At 40.5% G+C, this 14024-nt stretch overlaps 1 protein-coding gene across 3 annotated transcripts in view; it reads left to right on the top strand.

Moving 5' to 3' along the window:
- The window catches only part of slc36a1 (solute carrier family 36 member 1), a 63087-nt gene extending 51949 nt beyond the window's left edge, over positions 1 to 11138 (top strand). For all 3 annotated transcript variants that reach the window (XM_086024248.1, XM_086024247.1, XM_086024249.1), the window contains one exon: positions 8290 to 11138. In XM_086024248.1, the coding sequence (XP_085880374.1) occupies positions 8290 to 8543 (254 nt within the window). In that variant the 3' untranslated portion in view covers positions 8544 to 11138. The remainder of the gene's footprint in view (positions 1 to 8289) is intronic.
- Positions 11139 to 14024: the final 2886 nt, after the last annotated feature.

Below are 14024 nucleotides of genomic sequence, written 5' to 3'. Positions count from 1 at the left end.
GAGTGTGCATCAAATCGAATTGTTCCGCTTTGAAATTGATCGAGATACATATTGAATCAAATTGAATTGAATTGAAGGAATTTACACATTTACAGTACTAACAAATTCATTCAAATGTGTGTAATATAATAACAAACACTTGAACGGAGCCATTCTATATCGAATCGAATCGAATAGTAATCTCACTAAGTCGAATCGAACCGAATCGTTCCAGTTTCAAATCGAACCGTCCTTGAAGCGATCGACACAAGAAATTGAGAAATGCTCAAAATGTGACTCCCCCTATCATTCTGTTTAAAATGTGCATTTTTTAATGTAATTTTTATATTATTTCTACAGCCAGGTTGTGCAATGTTGTTTATGTAAATTAAAGCAAAAAAAAAAAAAAACAAGCGAAAGAAAAAGTCCCAGTTAACCGTGCCCCAAATCCAAACAGTCAATTCAGATTGAATCAGCCATTCTGGTTTGAAGCAATCATTTTGTAGAAATTCCATTGAGTGATTGTTGACAAATTCATAATTGGGAGTTTGCCCAAATGAGCCCCAAACAGACCCAGGGAACCTGCAGAGATTATATACAGGGGATACTAAATTGTGAAGCTCTTTTGGCTTACATCATCTAACATGGGCGCAGCAAGGCAAATTTGATCATTTCAAGGATTCACTGAAACATAAAAGAAAACATATTCCTTGACACAATCACTGATCAAGGTAAAATTGGGTGCACAAGCCAATCATCATATGATGTACAAAAAGTTTCCCTGAATTGACTCAGGAAGTCAGACATTTCAAATTTCAGGATGCACATTTTGATGTACTCCTATGGATTGTGCTAAAATGACCCCCAAATGGAAGCACATTTCTTGCCTACTCTGGCAGGCAAATGGGCAATGCTAAATGGTGAAGTTTTTATGCCTACGCTATCTAAATTTGGCACAGCTCGGTGTCAAAGGTTTGTTGATTTCAAGGAGTGGCCATAGGAAACGAGGTGAGAGTGTCCATTTGTCGCTCCTTGCAGCCTTCATTTCCTGTATAATTGTTTCATCTTCTGTTACGTCTCCAGTGTTTCAGCAGTAACAAATGTGGCAGGTGCAAAATAAACTCCCAACTCGTGCAATTCAATCAAAGGCCTCACGAGTGCTGGGAGCTTCCAATCACATCAATCGCATTCAAAGGGCTTGAATGAAATTAAATCAGCAAATACGGCAGCGCAATTTGATTCGGTTTCTCCTTGAACGGACTGATTGAATTAATCCTCTTGTGCACCTTTGGGGAGAATTTGAAGTGACATTTCCTGTTATCATAATATAGTTCCGTCAAAAGACCGTAAACCGGCGTGGATTGAACACCAGTGCGCCTCCTGTTTCCACTTACCCTAACTGTTTTTATTGCTCTAAAAGCGCATCCATCACTGTGAAATGAATTGTTTAAACCCAAGCATTTGTAGGCAACTGCTTAGTGTAGAAGCTAGTTCAGCTTGCTTGCTCAGTAGCCCATTTGCACTGCCTGTCAAAGATGGCTTTTACCCGTGTTGCTATGTGGAAAGCATTGACACGGAAAATGGAGGGACAAAGATGATTGGGGAATTTCAAGGGTAGTAGCAGAGGAGAAGAGATTGTTGAATATGGGATACCCGGTCAGGCTGTCAGCTGTGCGAAAGTGCACGTTAAGATCAGTCTTCGCCTTGTTGTGCATGAAAGGCACAGAAATATGAATGTCGGGATGAAGGCCATGGAATGAGTATCAGAGATGCAAATCTGAAATGTGTTCACTAGGTACTGTGTGAAAAGCACCGTCTTACATATTGTCGCTGTAGGGGTGAAATGTCGTAGTGTATGTCCAAATATGGTAAATTTGATCTTTTTCAAAAATCGATACTATTGGTCTGTCTGTACGTCATCTTTTTGTAATGCATTATTTCCCAATTAAAGTTTGAAAAAATAGCTTTAGAACAAATCTGTTGTGCTCCACTGTCTGAGAAGTATTGTAAAATTCCACCTCTTCCCTGCCTCTGCGGGAGCCGTGCGGCTTGATTTCGCCTCAAGATTGAAAGTCTGGATGTTTTTCAGACAGTGAATGAAAATCTCTTAGCTACATTTGGAAGTGGGCAGCCACGAAAGTTAAAGTGTGCAGATTAATTTCTACCTATTAATCTGCTTAGTCAGAACATTTTATTTATTGCATCACACTGTTTGGGTCACTCCTTGATGCCTTTGAACCCAGCTTGGACTGGACCATCACAAAAACTTAGAGGTGGCCACTCGCCACAGCACATTGGGTGATTTGATACACGGACACCCGGCTACATGAACTGAATCATCATTTTTGTGCATTTTCTGCACTGACAATTTGAGAGAATGTCCTGTTTCAGAAGAAAAGAGCTGTAAAAACACATGTCTTAATACATTTAATCCATTATTAACCGGTAGTTGCATTTCTAATTCATTGGCATTACAAATCCATTCCATATTGCACAGCTCAGTATTAGGTTGCGATGCAATGAGATTCTTGTTGAACGTAGACACTTTAAAATATGCATTAACTTGTCAGTACTGTAAATGCGGCATTTCCTGCAAAGAGATTAATCACCGACTAGAAAATGGGTTGCGCGACAGTGATGACATGACAGATGTACTGATATGTCTATGATGCACCAATTGTTTTGGTGAAAGAGGCCACAATGACCACCAATACCGTCTTACCCTTAGCTTGTCTTTGTTTCATCACTTTTTTTTTGAGTCGTTGGCATCACGCTACCCCCAGGTTGACTATATTAAGCATTATGTAAACATTGAGTGGAACATCTGCAGGGAATGATCCATTCTCTTGTTGAAGATAAACATGTATGTCATTTATCAGTCTGCTGATGTATTCTGAGCAAAGACGGATCATCTCAGTGGAGTGGACACATTTTATATCTCGTCTCAAAATCATTGGTTCAGCTGTCTTGTTTTCACAAAAATGATTGACAGAAACTGTTTTTTTTTTTTTCACCGCCGCACATCCACCACCGTCATCATTATTGTTGAAGTCTGAAGACCGGTCGACAGGTTCTCCCAAGCTTGTTCTAGAGATATGTTTTAACAATAATCTTCGGCAATGTGCACTTATTTTATAATCAGCTATGTTTTCTTTAGCTAGCTAGCACGATTACATTGCACACCTGTTTTACATTCACATTGTTTTACATACACTGTTAGCATTTAGATTCAACATGACCACAGCACACTTGTAATTTAAACACACCATTATCTAAGATAGCTAGCAAACCCGTAGCGCACCTCCATCTTATATAGACTATTTTTTTTTTTTTTTTTTTTACGTACACCATTAGCATTAGCTTTCGGGCCTGCAAGATGGAGCCTAGAAACGAGGTTGAATGACAGTGACTTTCCATAACATCATTCATCTATTAGCGTTGCATCATTAGCCATTAGCGTTAAGTGTTTTCATCCCTGAGATGCCAGTAGGAGGAGGGGAGAAAACCTGTGATTTTTCTTCTTTTGTTTCTGTACCATGAAAGTCACTTGCGTGGACAAATTGGCCCATTGTCGACTGAGCCTTTTAGCCACCCTCATACACTTTAGCTCTTTGACTTGAAAGCTGGGCTTCGTCTCCTGAGGTATGCCCGGCCCCCAATTCCCAACCCTTTCTCCTCTCCCGCCTGGATTGACGGGCGGCAAAGTCTTAACTGTTTTTTGAAGTGCGTCCTTCCATAGCCGAGTGCCGCCTTTGCTTGCTGTCACATGAAAGTCGACCTTGTCGTTGGCCCTTGGGTTAATTTGGCAGCAGGCTGCTATCGATTGCATTCAAAAGCTTCTTTGTCAGACCCTGGTAATGTGTTGGTGTGTATGTGTGTGTGTGTGTGTGGGGGGTGGGGGTGTGCGTGTGTGTGTGTGTGCGTGCGCCAGTTGCCTGTGTTGTAGAGGGCAAATTACTTTTTCTTTTGCGCACACAATAGGAACAGACAACTTGTCCAGTCATCACTAATAGATGCAGACTTGGTGTGTACAGACGCACGCGCACGCAATAAGAACCCACAACTTGTCTTGTCCAATCAACAGGCAACTCGATGCTTGAACTATTTTTTTTTTGTTGTTGCAGTTTTGCTAATTATGACTTTGATTAGCAATTTAGTAATTTTGAACAAGCAGTTTTTTGCATGTTAATCCGGGGGCGTTTGGGGGCGCAGCAGCCGGACTTTATTTATATCTTATGTAAGTCCGTGCGCAGCAGCAGCAAGGAGCTGCGTGATGCTGATCCTTTCCTCCGTGGTGACAAATAAACTACCCTAAAAAGTTGCACTTTCACCAAGGAGGCGAACGAGGAGTCGCTAAGCATGCTAATTGCAGAGTCGGGAAAGACCCAAAATAAGTGCTTAGGTGTACAGTAGACTTTTCACAGAGGTCTGGCTCGAACCGCGTTTCCTCCGGAGAGCCAGCAGCTATGAACAGATAATGTGTATTACAATTACTATGTATTTAAACAAATAAGTAATAAATAATAAATAATAATAACACAGATACATGCATTTTTGCTCTTAAGGAGATTCTGGATTTGTACAACAGACAAAATTCCACGATTTTTTATGTGTTTTATTGATGCCTCTAAGGCCTTTGATCGTGTGAATCACGAAAAATTGTTTTATAAATTGAAAAATAGAGGGGTTCCCATGTCACTTATTAGAATTCAGATTTTCTGGTACTCACACCAAGACAATGTATGTGAAATGGGGTGAATGTACATCTGCCCTCTTCAATGTATGTAATGGAGTTAGGCAGGGGAGTACTTTATCTCCATTCCTTTTTAATATTTATATGGATGAGTTCTCCAACCAACAACAGTTGCAGAACAGGCTGTATGGTAGGAGATGCTATTGTGAACCACCTGATGTACGCAGATGATCTGGTTGTCCTGTGTCCATACAGTGCTGGTTTCCAGCAGCTACTCAGAATATGCTCCCAATACGGCTCTGATTTTGACATGAAATTTAATGGTAAAAAGATCATCATCATCGTCAGAAGTAAGGAAGACAAGAAATGATCTTTTCCTGTCTTCTCTCTCTCTGGTACTGTCCTTAAAACATGTGAGGAAGTTAAATATCTAGGACATTATTTGAGTGACGACTTGTCTGATGATATATCTGATTCAGAGACAATGCCGTATGGTGTATGCACAGGCTAATATGCTGAAAAGAAAATGTAGTATGTGCTCGCAGCCTGCTAAGATAACTCTTTTTAAAACTTTCTGCACCCCAATGTATACTGCCCACTTGTGGCGGCACTACAAAAGGAGCTCCATGCAGAGACTCAAGGTGGCATATAATGATGGCCTGAGAATGCTTCTCAATGTCCCTAGCGGGAGCAGTGCGAGCCAAATGTTTGTGAGTGCTCGTGTCTCTACATGTCCTGCTGTACTCAGGAACCTTATGTTCAGCTGTATGTGTAGAATGTCCAAGTCAACAAACGGCATCATTTCTGCACTGGTAAATCCTGCCCTGAGTACGGTCAGGTTCACTTCAAGGCTCTGGATGGAGGCATTGGCGTCTTAGCTTGTACGTAAATATGAGACATGGGATATTTGTATGTTGTATGTTCTCTGTATTTTTTTTACAGTTTTTACTATGGACCGCCGCTGTGTCCGAAATAAAGAATTGAATTGAATTGAAATAAAAACAAATGATAAATAAAATAAGACGACGGCTACTTAAGCAATTAAGCATACGCTCGAATACTACGACGAAGAGACCAATGTCAAAAGTATATACTTATTGTATCAGCAATGTTATTTGCTTTTGTACTGTTTTGTACCACAGAGTACTGGGTTTTGAGATCTACACAGTAATAGGTTTCAAAATTAGTTTTATTTGATTCAGCTTTGCAATTGTACTTTTTTTTTATTTGTTAGAGCAGCATGTTCACATGGAAACGCAACTTTTGAATGAAAATTTTCACATTTAAATAACCCAATCAGAAATATTCCCATTATGATTTTTACACTCACCATTACTGTTAGGACCAAAATATTCAATCAATACCATGATATGAATTTCAGGCCATATTGCTACGTCCTCAGTCTCTGTTTGAGGCAGTTCAGTGTCTAGCAAAAATATAATAAAAATATTTACATCTTGCATTTATGTACAAAGAACATGTACATTAGTACAAAGCTTAAAACATTTTAGGTTAAAAAAAATGTGTGTATTTACTATATTTATATACTGACACATAATTGCATATTTATACATGATGGCAGGTAGTACAGTAAGTTTTGCCTTACTTGAATTTAAAAACCTTGAAAAAGGACGTCCTCCCTCACAAAACTCTCTTTAGTGTACTTGTATTATTAAAGTAATAGTTTTAATGTGTTTGATGGTATGATGTCATTTTCTGTCATTTGTAAATGTTGTAAATGCACTGAAGCTTCATTTGAAGAAAATCGCAAAGCAAATCGAAATTTTCGAAATCGCAATTTTTGTCAGAATAATCACAATGCATTTTTTTCTCTAAAATCGTTCAGCCCTACAAGGTGGTCTCCAACTGCCCACGTCACATGCGTGGCTGACTACATTATCCGCACGGAGAGATCTTGCAGTTTATGTGCCAATGTCATGCATGGACCCCACCGAGTCTATTTCTGTTTTCGCAATGTCAATTTGGCGTGCGCTGCGACCGCCCTGATTTGCATGCAAATGATGGATGCCGCCATTGGCCGGGAAAATGCTGATTCATCCCAAAATGGAGCACAAGTGCCGCGTTACGCCCAAGTCTACCTGTGCAAAGTCGAGCAAAAACACCAAAAGAAAGAAAACTCCACTAATGCGTGCAGTTAGACTTGCACTGGGAATGAAAATAGGGCCCATCGAGAGGGGAAAAACTATCCCCATTTGACTTCAGAAAAACCCTCCTCTGTTTTGGTACATGACCTGTTGCCTTCTCTGACTACCTTTGCCATATATTTCACCCACATGACTAGCCATTAATAATAGTACACCGACACACAGTGCCAGTTGGCGGTGCCTACACTGAGCAAACATTACAAGAACCCTGTATGATGTATTTATGGTCGCAGGCTTACTGTACTTTCCACCATGGTAATAAACAAGCCACAAATTGAACACTTAATCTAGACCTTAATGAGACCTATCCCTCCGCAGGTCTAATGTTATGTTAGTAAGGTACATTCACATTTGGGCTGGGATTTGAACATGGAAAAGCCAACCGTAGTTTGACCATGTCTGGTTTAGATGAGGAGTAGCTTGCACCTTGAGAAGGTGTCTCTTTATTGTTGCTAAAGAAAGCCATGGCTTTGCTCAATTTAAGGAGGAGGAGGAGGAGGAGGAGACGAGCAGCCGAAAAATAAAAAAAGGAATGGTGCATCTTTTACTAATGGCTTGGGTAGAATTTGAGAGTTTATTCAGTCTCTTGAGCTATAGTTCCACCTCCATCGCTTGGACTTACATTGCAGGCTGCGCAGGGAGCAGTGTCTTCGTAACCCTTTGCGATTCCAACGTCCCACCGGGGGATGCCCTATATATTTGTTATACATAGAACAACTTCAAAACATTCCCGGGCATGTTATATATGGTTAGAAAACTGAATTTCCGCCGTTTCGAATGATACCAAACATTATAACATACAATCATATGTGCAGGCTTGGCAAGCATTTAAGGCAAACAATTGCTAACACAAAAAAAATACGGAACTCACCATTTCATTGCTTTTTAGGCATTCAGGTAAAAATGCCAGGAGGAATTTAAAAGCAACTTAAGCACGTCACGATGTCAACTCTCTTGTGTCCCAAAGATTGGGACATTGAGACACCACATTTTGTCAGGCTTCCTCTCCTGCCTTTACATGTAAATAAGGGCGCCAAAATAGCACTAAATCACTCCACCAGCTCCTCTCCTTTTGGAGGCGCTTGTCTGACGTCATGGCGACACCGCTCTCGATTAAAACATTTTTCATTTTCAGGTGCCTTGCCATCGTGGCAGTTGTCCTCTTGCTGCGCCGCCCAACAAGGCTCCATTCCGTGGTGCCCGTCCGTCCCTTAGGACGCACACAATGAATGGATTTGTCGATGGCACGCCGCTCTCTGCTAAGTGCATTGTGAAATGGGCTTAACGATGGCCCGTGCCACTGCGCCAGGCCACTAGCTACCGTCAGACGCTGGCCTGACCGGACCACGAAGTCACTGAATGTTTTCGGCTGTCCAAATGTGCACGCGCACACACACTGACCAGTAAAGACATGTGACACGTGAATCTTCCCTGTCTTTTTGTCATCACCAGGCACCCTCGCCATTCTGATCCCGGAGCTGGACCTGGTCATCTCGCTGGTGGGCTCGGTCAGCAGCAGCTTCCTGGCGCTCATCTTCCCACCCATCCTGCAGGTGCTCACCTTCCACGGCGAGGGTTTGTCGCCAGCGTCGCTCGCCAAGAACCTGGCCATCAGCCTGGTGGGCCTGGTGGGCTTCCTGGCGGGCACCTATGTGGCCATCGAGCAGATCGTTGCTCGCAACGCGCTGAAACGTGAGCTCCAGTAGCAACAGCATCAAGACTTTTTATTGAAGGCGAGGTGTTTTTATTCATTATCACTGTGTGTGTCCACCATGTCGTACGCTACTCAGTCCGTCAGCTAGTTGCTCGTTACTTTTCACGTTTTGAGTTTGTTGATGTTTAGTCAAACTACCTCAACAAGTTTTATTTTGTAATGTACTGACATGCTTGTTAGTACCTGGCTTTTACCTTTAACCTCCACTGAGGGGCGAGTGTTTGCGAGTGTAGTGAATGTTGATTTGCAGTCAGGGTCCGTTCATGGGTGCAAATGTTTGCCAATAGTTTTAATAGTTTTTGCTCTCGCAAAATTTCCTTGTGACAAGAAAAACTGTCGGCGACCATTAAAATTGTTTGCGAACATCTTTGCGACCTTGAACGAACCCTACGAAAAATCGATATCCGCTATCCTTGCAAACGTTGGCCCCTCAGTGGGATATGGTCTTATTTGCAGTTTTTACCAGTACCGAGCAACAAAATCCAAGTTGCACTTTTATTTTTTGCCTTATGCAGTAAAACCGCGTAGAAAAATGGATGTAAAGATCATACAGACCATTATTCTAGTGTATATTATAATGTTAAAAAGTCGGGTTGTGCTTTGAATTTATAGGGACCAGTTTGAAATTGTTTAAACCAGTGGCCATTTTCTTGACATGGTTTACCAAAGACTTTTTCTTTTTTTTTTTTCTTTTTTTTTTTTTACTTTAAGTATCCACATATGAAACGAGCAGCACAAGGAATTTAAGTTGACAAAGTCAAAAAGTGCACTTGAAGCAAACATTTGCAACTTCTAGATGTTGAAAATTCGAAATGAATGTTGATCTCACTGCCGTTCAACCAAATTCAACATGTTCACTGTCAACACACTTGAAATCTCACTTTGTGAGTTTCCCCACACTTTACTACACTTGGGTGGGGGGGTTAAATTTGTGTGCGGGGTTAGGTTTACAAATTAAGGTTAGGGGTATATTAACACTTAAAGTGTTGCGAGTTTAATCAGTCGCTCTTGAGCTATAGTTAGTTGAATTGTGGGGTTAGCATTGAGGTTAGGATATAGGATGGGGTTCAGGAGTTGGGGTTATAAATTAAATATTTGGTTTTGGGGTTCATTTTGGAATTACGGCTCGAGTGTTATGTTTTGAGATTAGGGTTTTCAAATTTCAGTTTATGGTTCAGAGATAGCGTTTAGGGTTAGTTTTGGGGTTTACGATTTGGGGGATTCATGTTAGTGATGAGGGTTGGATTTAAATTGGCTTCAGGGGTTTTAGGGTTAGGGTGTTGGGTTTAGCGAGCACTGAGGGTTAGGTGTTAAGGTTAGGTAGGGTTTAGGGTTAGGATTAGCGTACCCCTAGGGGATTACTGGATTAATAAACCCAATGAAAGTCCTATCAAAGCCAACCCCGCAAAGACCGAATTCTATCAGCTCTTTTCATCCTTAAACTTTCTTTTTTGATTGTTAAATTTTGCTTTTTTATCCTTTAGCAAAACAAAAAAGTGTGTATTAAAAAAAGTTTTTATTTTTAATTAAAGCAGCACATTTTTTTTAGATCATTGGTGGAAAGTGTAATTAATCACCAAGAACTGTCATTTTCACTTCATCATGTCTATGTGTAATATATAAGTGAGAACCATATGTTATGAGATTTATGTATACAAAAAAAAAAAAAAAAAGACAAACCACCATACGCTGGATTACTTCAATGCACCTTAGGCCTGGTACACAGGAGGATTTTTCACATTTTAAAATATTTTATTTTATATCTGTGATAGACCCCGCGCATTAAAGAAATTAATCAGGCATTTAAGAGTTTTGGTCCTATTGAGTGTGGTTTGCTCCGATGTCAACACAGAACACCACACATAAAGATTCTGTTCCACCACCTGTCAAGAATCCAGTCCTCCAAGGGGGAGGGAGCTCTCATGTTATCACGTGATTTCACATGCACGAAGCCAACAAGACACTTCCGGGTATGCGCCGATGGGTGCCAAGTGTTTCCGAAGAGGAATGGAGGCAGCAGCGTTGTCAATTGGAGATGTTGGCAAAAAAATATTTGCTTTGTAAAATATTTCCTGTCGTCTGGGGAGCCCACTTTTATATATATATATATAAATAAAATTTAAAAAACTCATCAGGTAGAACATGCTTTATTTTTAAGTGCCGCTTCCGTTCCGTCAATCAGGACGCTTCTTGGTACATTCAATTCATGTCACAATTTACGGAGTCAGATAAGTCCACCACTCTCAGCACACCTCCGACCAAAAGATAATCTTATGGGACAGTCTTATAAGACATAAAATTGTCAGCCGTTCGGCATCCGTGGTCAGGAAGGGGCAAAATTGGGCCAAAAACAGCCCGATTGTCTTTTTGAGTGTACCAGGCCGTAGCTGCACTGTGACAGAAGGACTTTGAAAGATGTGATTTATTCACATCGGAACCATAAATCACATAAAAGTGTAATGATCTGTGTTAACTGTTGAACTGCACGTTTTAGTATTTCATTTTGGCAGACAAATGCAGTGTTTGTGCATTTCAATTTCCACTCCTACTTCCCTGCCAACAATAAAAGACATTGAAAACAAACCAAGCATTTTACGTTTGTTGTTTTTTCCAGAGCTTATCACAATTTTGAAGTTGACACAAACAATTCTATGTAGGAAAAGGTCTCACAACCAAAGAAAAGAAGTTCAAAGCCGTGACTATATTTTTTTGTTGTGTTCTTTTTGTCGTCTACTGTTGTCTTAGAGCACGTGTGATGTCAGCAAGTCTCATAAGATTTTAGCTCAGTGAGCAACTCAAGGGTGATTTTTTTTTTTCTTTGTTTAGCCAAGTAAAGCAATTGAGAACAGTTTTTCATTTACGACGCGTGAGTGTTTTGCTTTGCCATAATTGGTACAAAACCAGAGCTGGGCATGTCAGTTCTATTGTCTAAAACGGCGACCGATCGCCACCAAAATGCAAATGGACATCGCTTCTCCACTTACACTGGCTGAAGCGGACAAGAGCATGAGTGCGCTAAATGTCCGAAATATAACCAACTATGCTAAACTCGTGTCAACTCTCAGGAAGCAATCAAATCTTTACTTAACCATATTTATAATTTCATATGTACCTGTGCATGCAATAGACCCTTAGCGCGCGACGTCACATCTGGACGCCGTGTGCAAAGGCTTCCACGTCTGAGGGCAGGCGGTCGAGTGACTTACAAAACAGGCAAAATTTTTGCTGGTGAACACCTGTGCTGTTTACTGTTGCTCTGATCGCACAACTAGAGATAAGAAGTCATCCTTTCTGATACCAACAGTGATTGTAAGGCAGGGGCAAAAAAAATGAAGCAATTATATGAAAGAAGACGAGCACTTTGGCTATCAAATCTTTGACGTGACCGCTTTACACCATCGCAGCATGCTCTAATCAATTTATATCAGGTCCCACAGTACATCGAAAGGAGTCCTTATGGACTATAGGCCTGTCAGGAATCTGTGTAGCCCCAGTTAAGTCGCTTCAGCATTGTATTTGATATTCTAAAATACATTTAGAAATTATTTTCTCAGCCCCCCTATGTATCGGTCAAGTAAAAAGATCCCGGAGCCGTCCCTGTTGATGCTAAATTGGCCAATTTGCAGAGGTGAGTGGCCAGCTGTCATTTGTCATTGTAATCTTTTGAAAACGAGTTGCCTTGTAAATGAGCCTGTGTGTTGGACAGGACTAGTGCTGGAATCGTTAAAAAAAAAAAAAGGCATTCTGCCACCATTGTAGGATGTCATACTTCACAAGAACTGTGCATTCTATAAATAATGTTCCATAATAACTTTATGTGTTTATTGTTATCCACAGGAACATTTCAATGATTACTAGAGTGGTTCTGGTTACCTTGCTTGGAGATTGAAAACTGTTGAGCACAACTCACCTCAAGAGGTCAATATATCTCAACACACCGTTCAAGATAGGCCCACAACTCATCACAGCCCGTGTGAAAGTGTGAGGCAGTTGTCTGGTGATGACCGCAAGGAAGCAATGCTTGGTTTAAAGAACTGAAATAAATTGTATACCAGTTTACAAATGTATCTATCTTATAGATGGATTTGCATTTCCTGGCTGACAGCCAATCAGAGTGATTGTCACTGACACCACTTTGCAGACTGCCGTTGGTTTCTTATTCATTCAATTCATATCTAAAAGCACCATGACAGAAAATATACGAATTTGATACAATTTCTAAACTCTACTTTTTAATTTAGATTTGTTCTCACTTACGCCGTGAATGTGCTGAACAAAATTCTGGACACGTATGCATTCTACTTTATGAAACCATGACAAACAATGACCTCCCTCTGCCATGTTAACATACAAATATCACCAAGTAGGCCAAGATGAAATTTGACCATAGCACATGCATATTGGCTGATTAGTGGGCAGTACTAAAATCCATTTCCTCCCTTGCTAAATTGAGCCCTTTTTTTTTTTTCCCTACTGTTATTGTTGCTGAAATTATGTCAACATCAAGAATGATGTGCCTGAAGATAAACACACATTTTTTTTTAAACTTTCACTTGTTCTTATTAGTACATTTTTGGGGAAGGGGCCGTGTCCTTAGCACTATACACAAAATAAATAAATACCACAAATAAATAAAATAATGAAATAACCCAAGTACTTGCATTGTTTTGACCCAATTTCTTGTGTTCATTTCACCCTTAATTTTGGGTCAAAATGGAATAACCCAATTTTTTGTGTTCATTTAACCCTAAAAGTTGGGTCACAACTGTATAACCCAATTTTTTGGTTCAAATTGACCCAAGTCGGGGTCGGTCCTTTTTTTAACACAACAGTTGGGTCAAATTTAACCCAAAATAGTTATTTGTGACCCAACTGTTTTTAGAGTGGACTTTCAGACCACCTAAGAGGTAAAACAATAATTTAACATGTCACATCAGACACTGATGTCATCCAAATGCGGGATTCTGATTTGCTGTGTTTAAGTGTGCACAGTTGACGTAATATCTCGCCTCGCTTGGTTCTGTGTGAAGAGCACAGGCTGATAAATGCCAGATATTCTGTTATGGCTTTGATGTCTCTCGTGAAAGTGGTTCACAGGCAATTAGCTTTGTAGGCTGACTTTGTGTTGGGCATCAAAGAAGGGATGTATGCTGAATATAAAGCAGCAGAGGAATTAATGGCACATTAAAGATCCACATGTGGAAATACCATATAGACACACACACTCACTATACATTGACTGTATGGAACACATTCAAGTGAACCATGTTCACCTTCCAAAGCTGTAAAAATGACATCTGCACTGTAGTGGGCTAATTCAGTGGACACAGAGGAGGCTGTTAATGGTGTACTAAATTTCTAGAACGTGACCATCTCCTTCCTTGTTTTTTTTCCTTCTTCTTAAAGGGGACTAAACTCAAAAATCAAACCTCTCAGGACTGGCAGGCAAGCGGCCGGTCGGCATGGGTGGCGA

This window comes from Filicampus tigris, chromosome 2 (assembly GCF_054856515.1).
Source record: "Filicampus tigris isolate MCC_2025a chromosome 2, RoL_Ftig_1.0, whole genome shotgun sequence".
Lineage (NCBI taxonomy): Eukaryota > Metazoa > Chordata > Actinopteri > Syngnathiformes > Syngnathidae > Filicampus > Filicampus tigris.
This window is presented reverse-complemented; position numbering and strand designations above follow the sequence as displayed.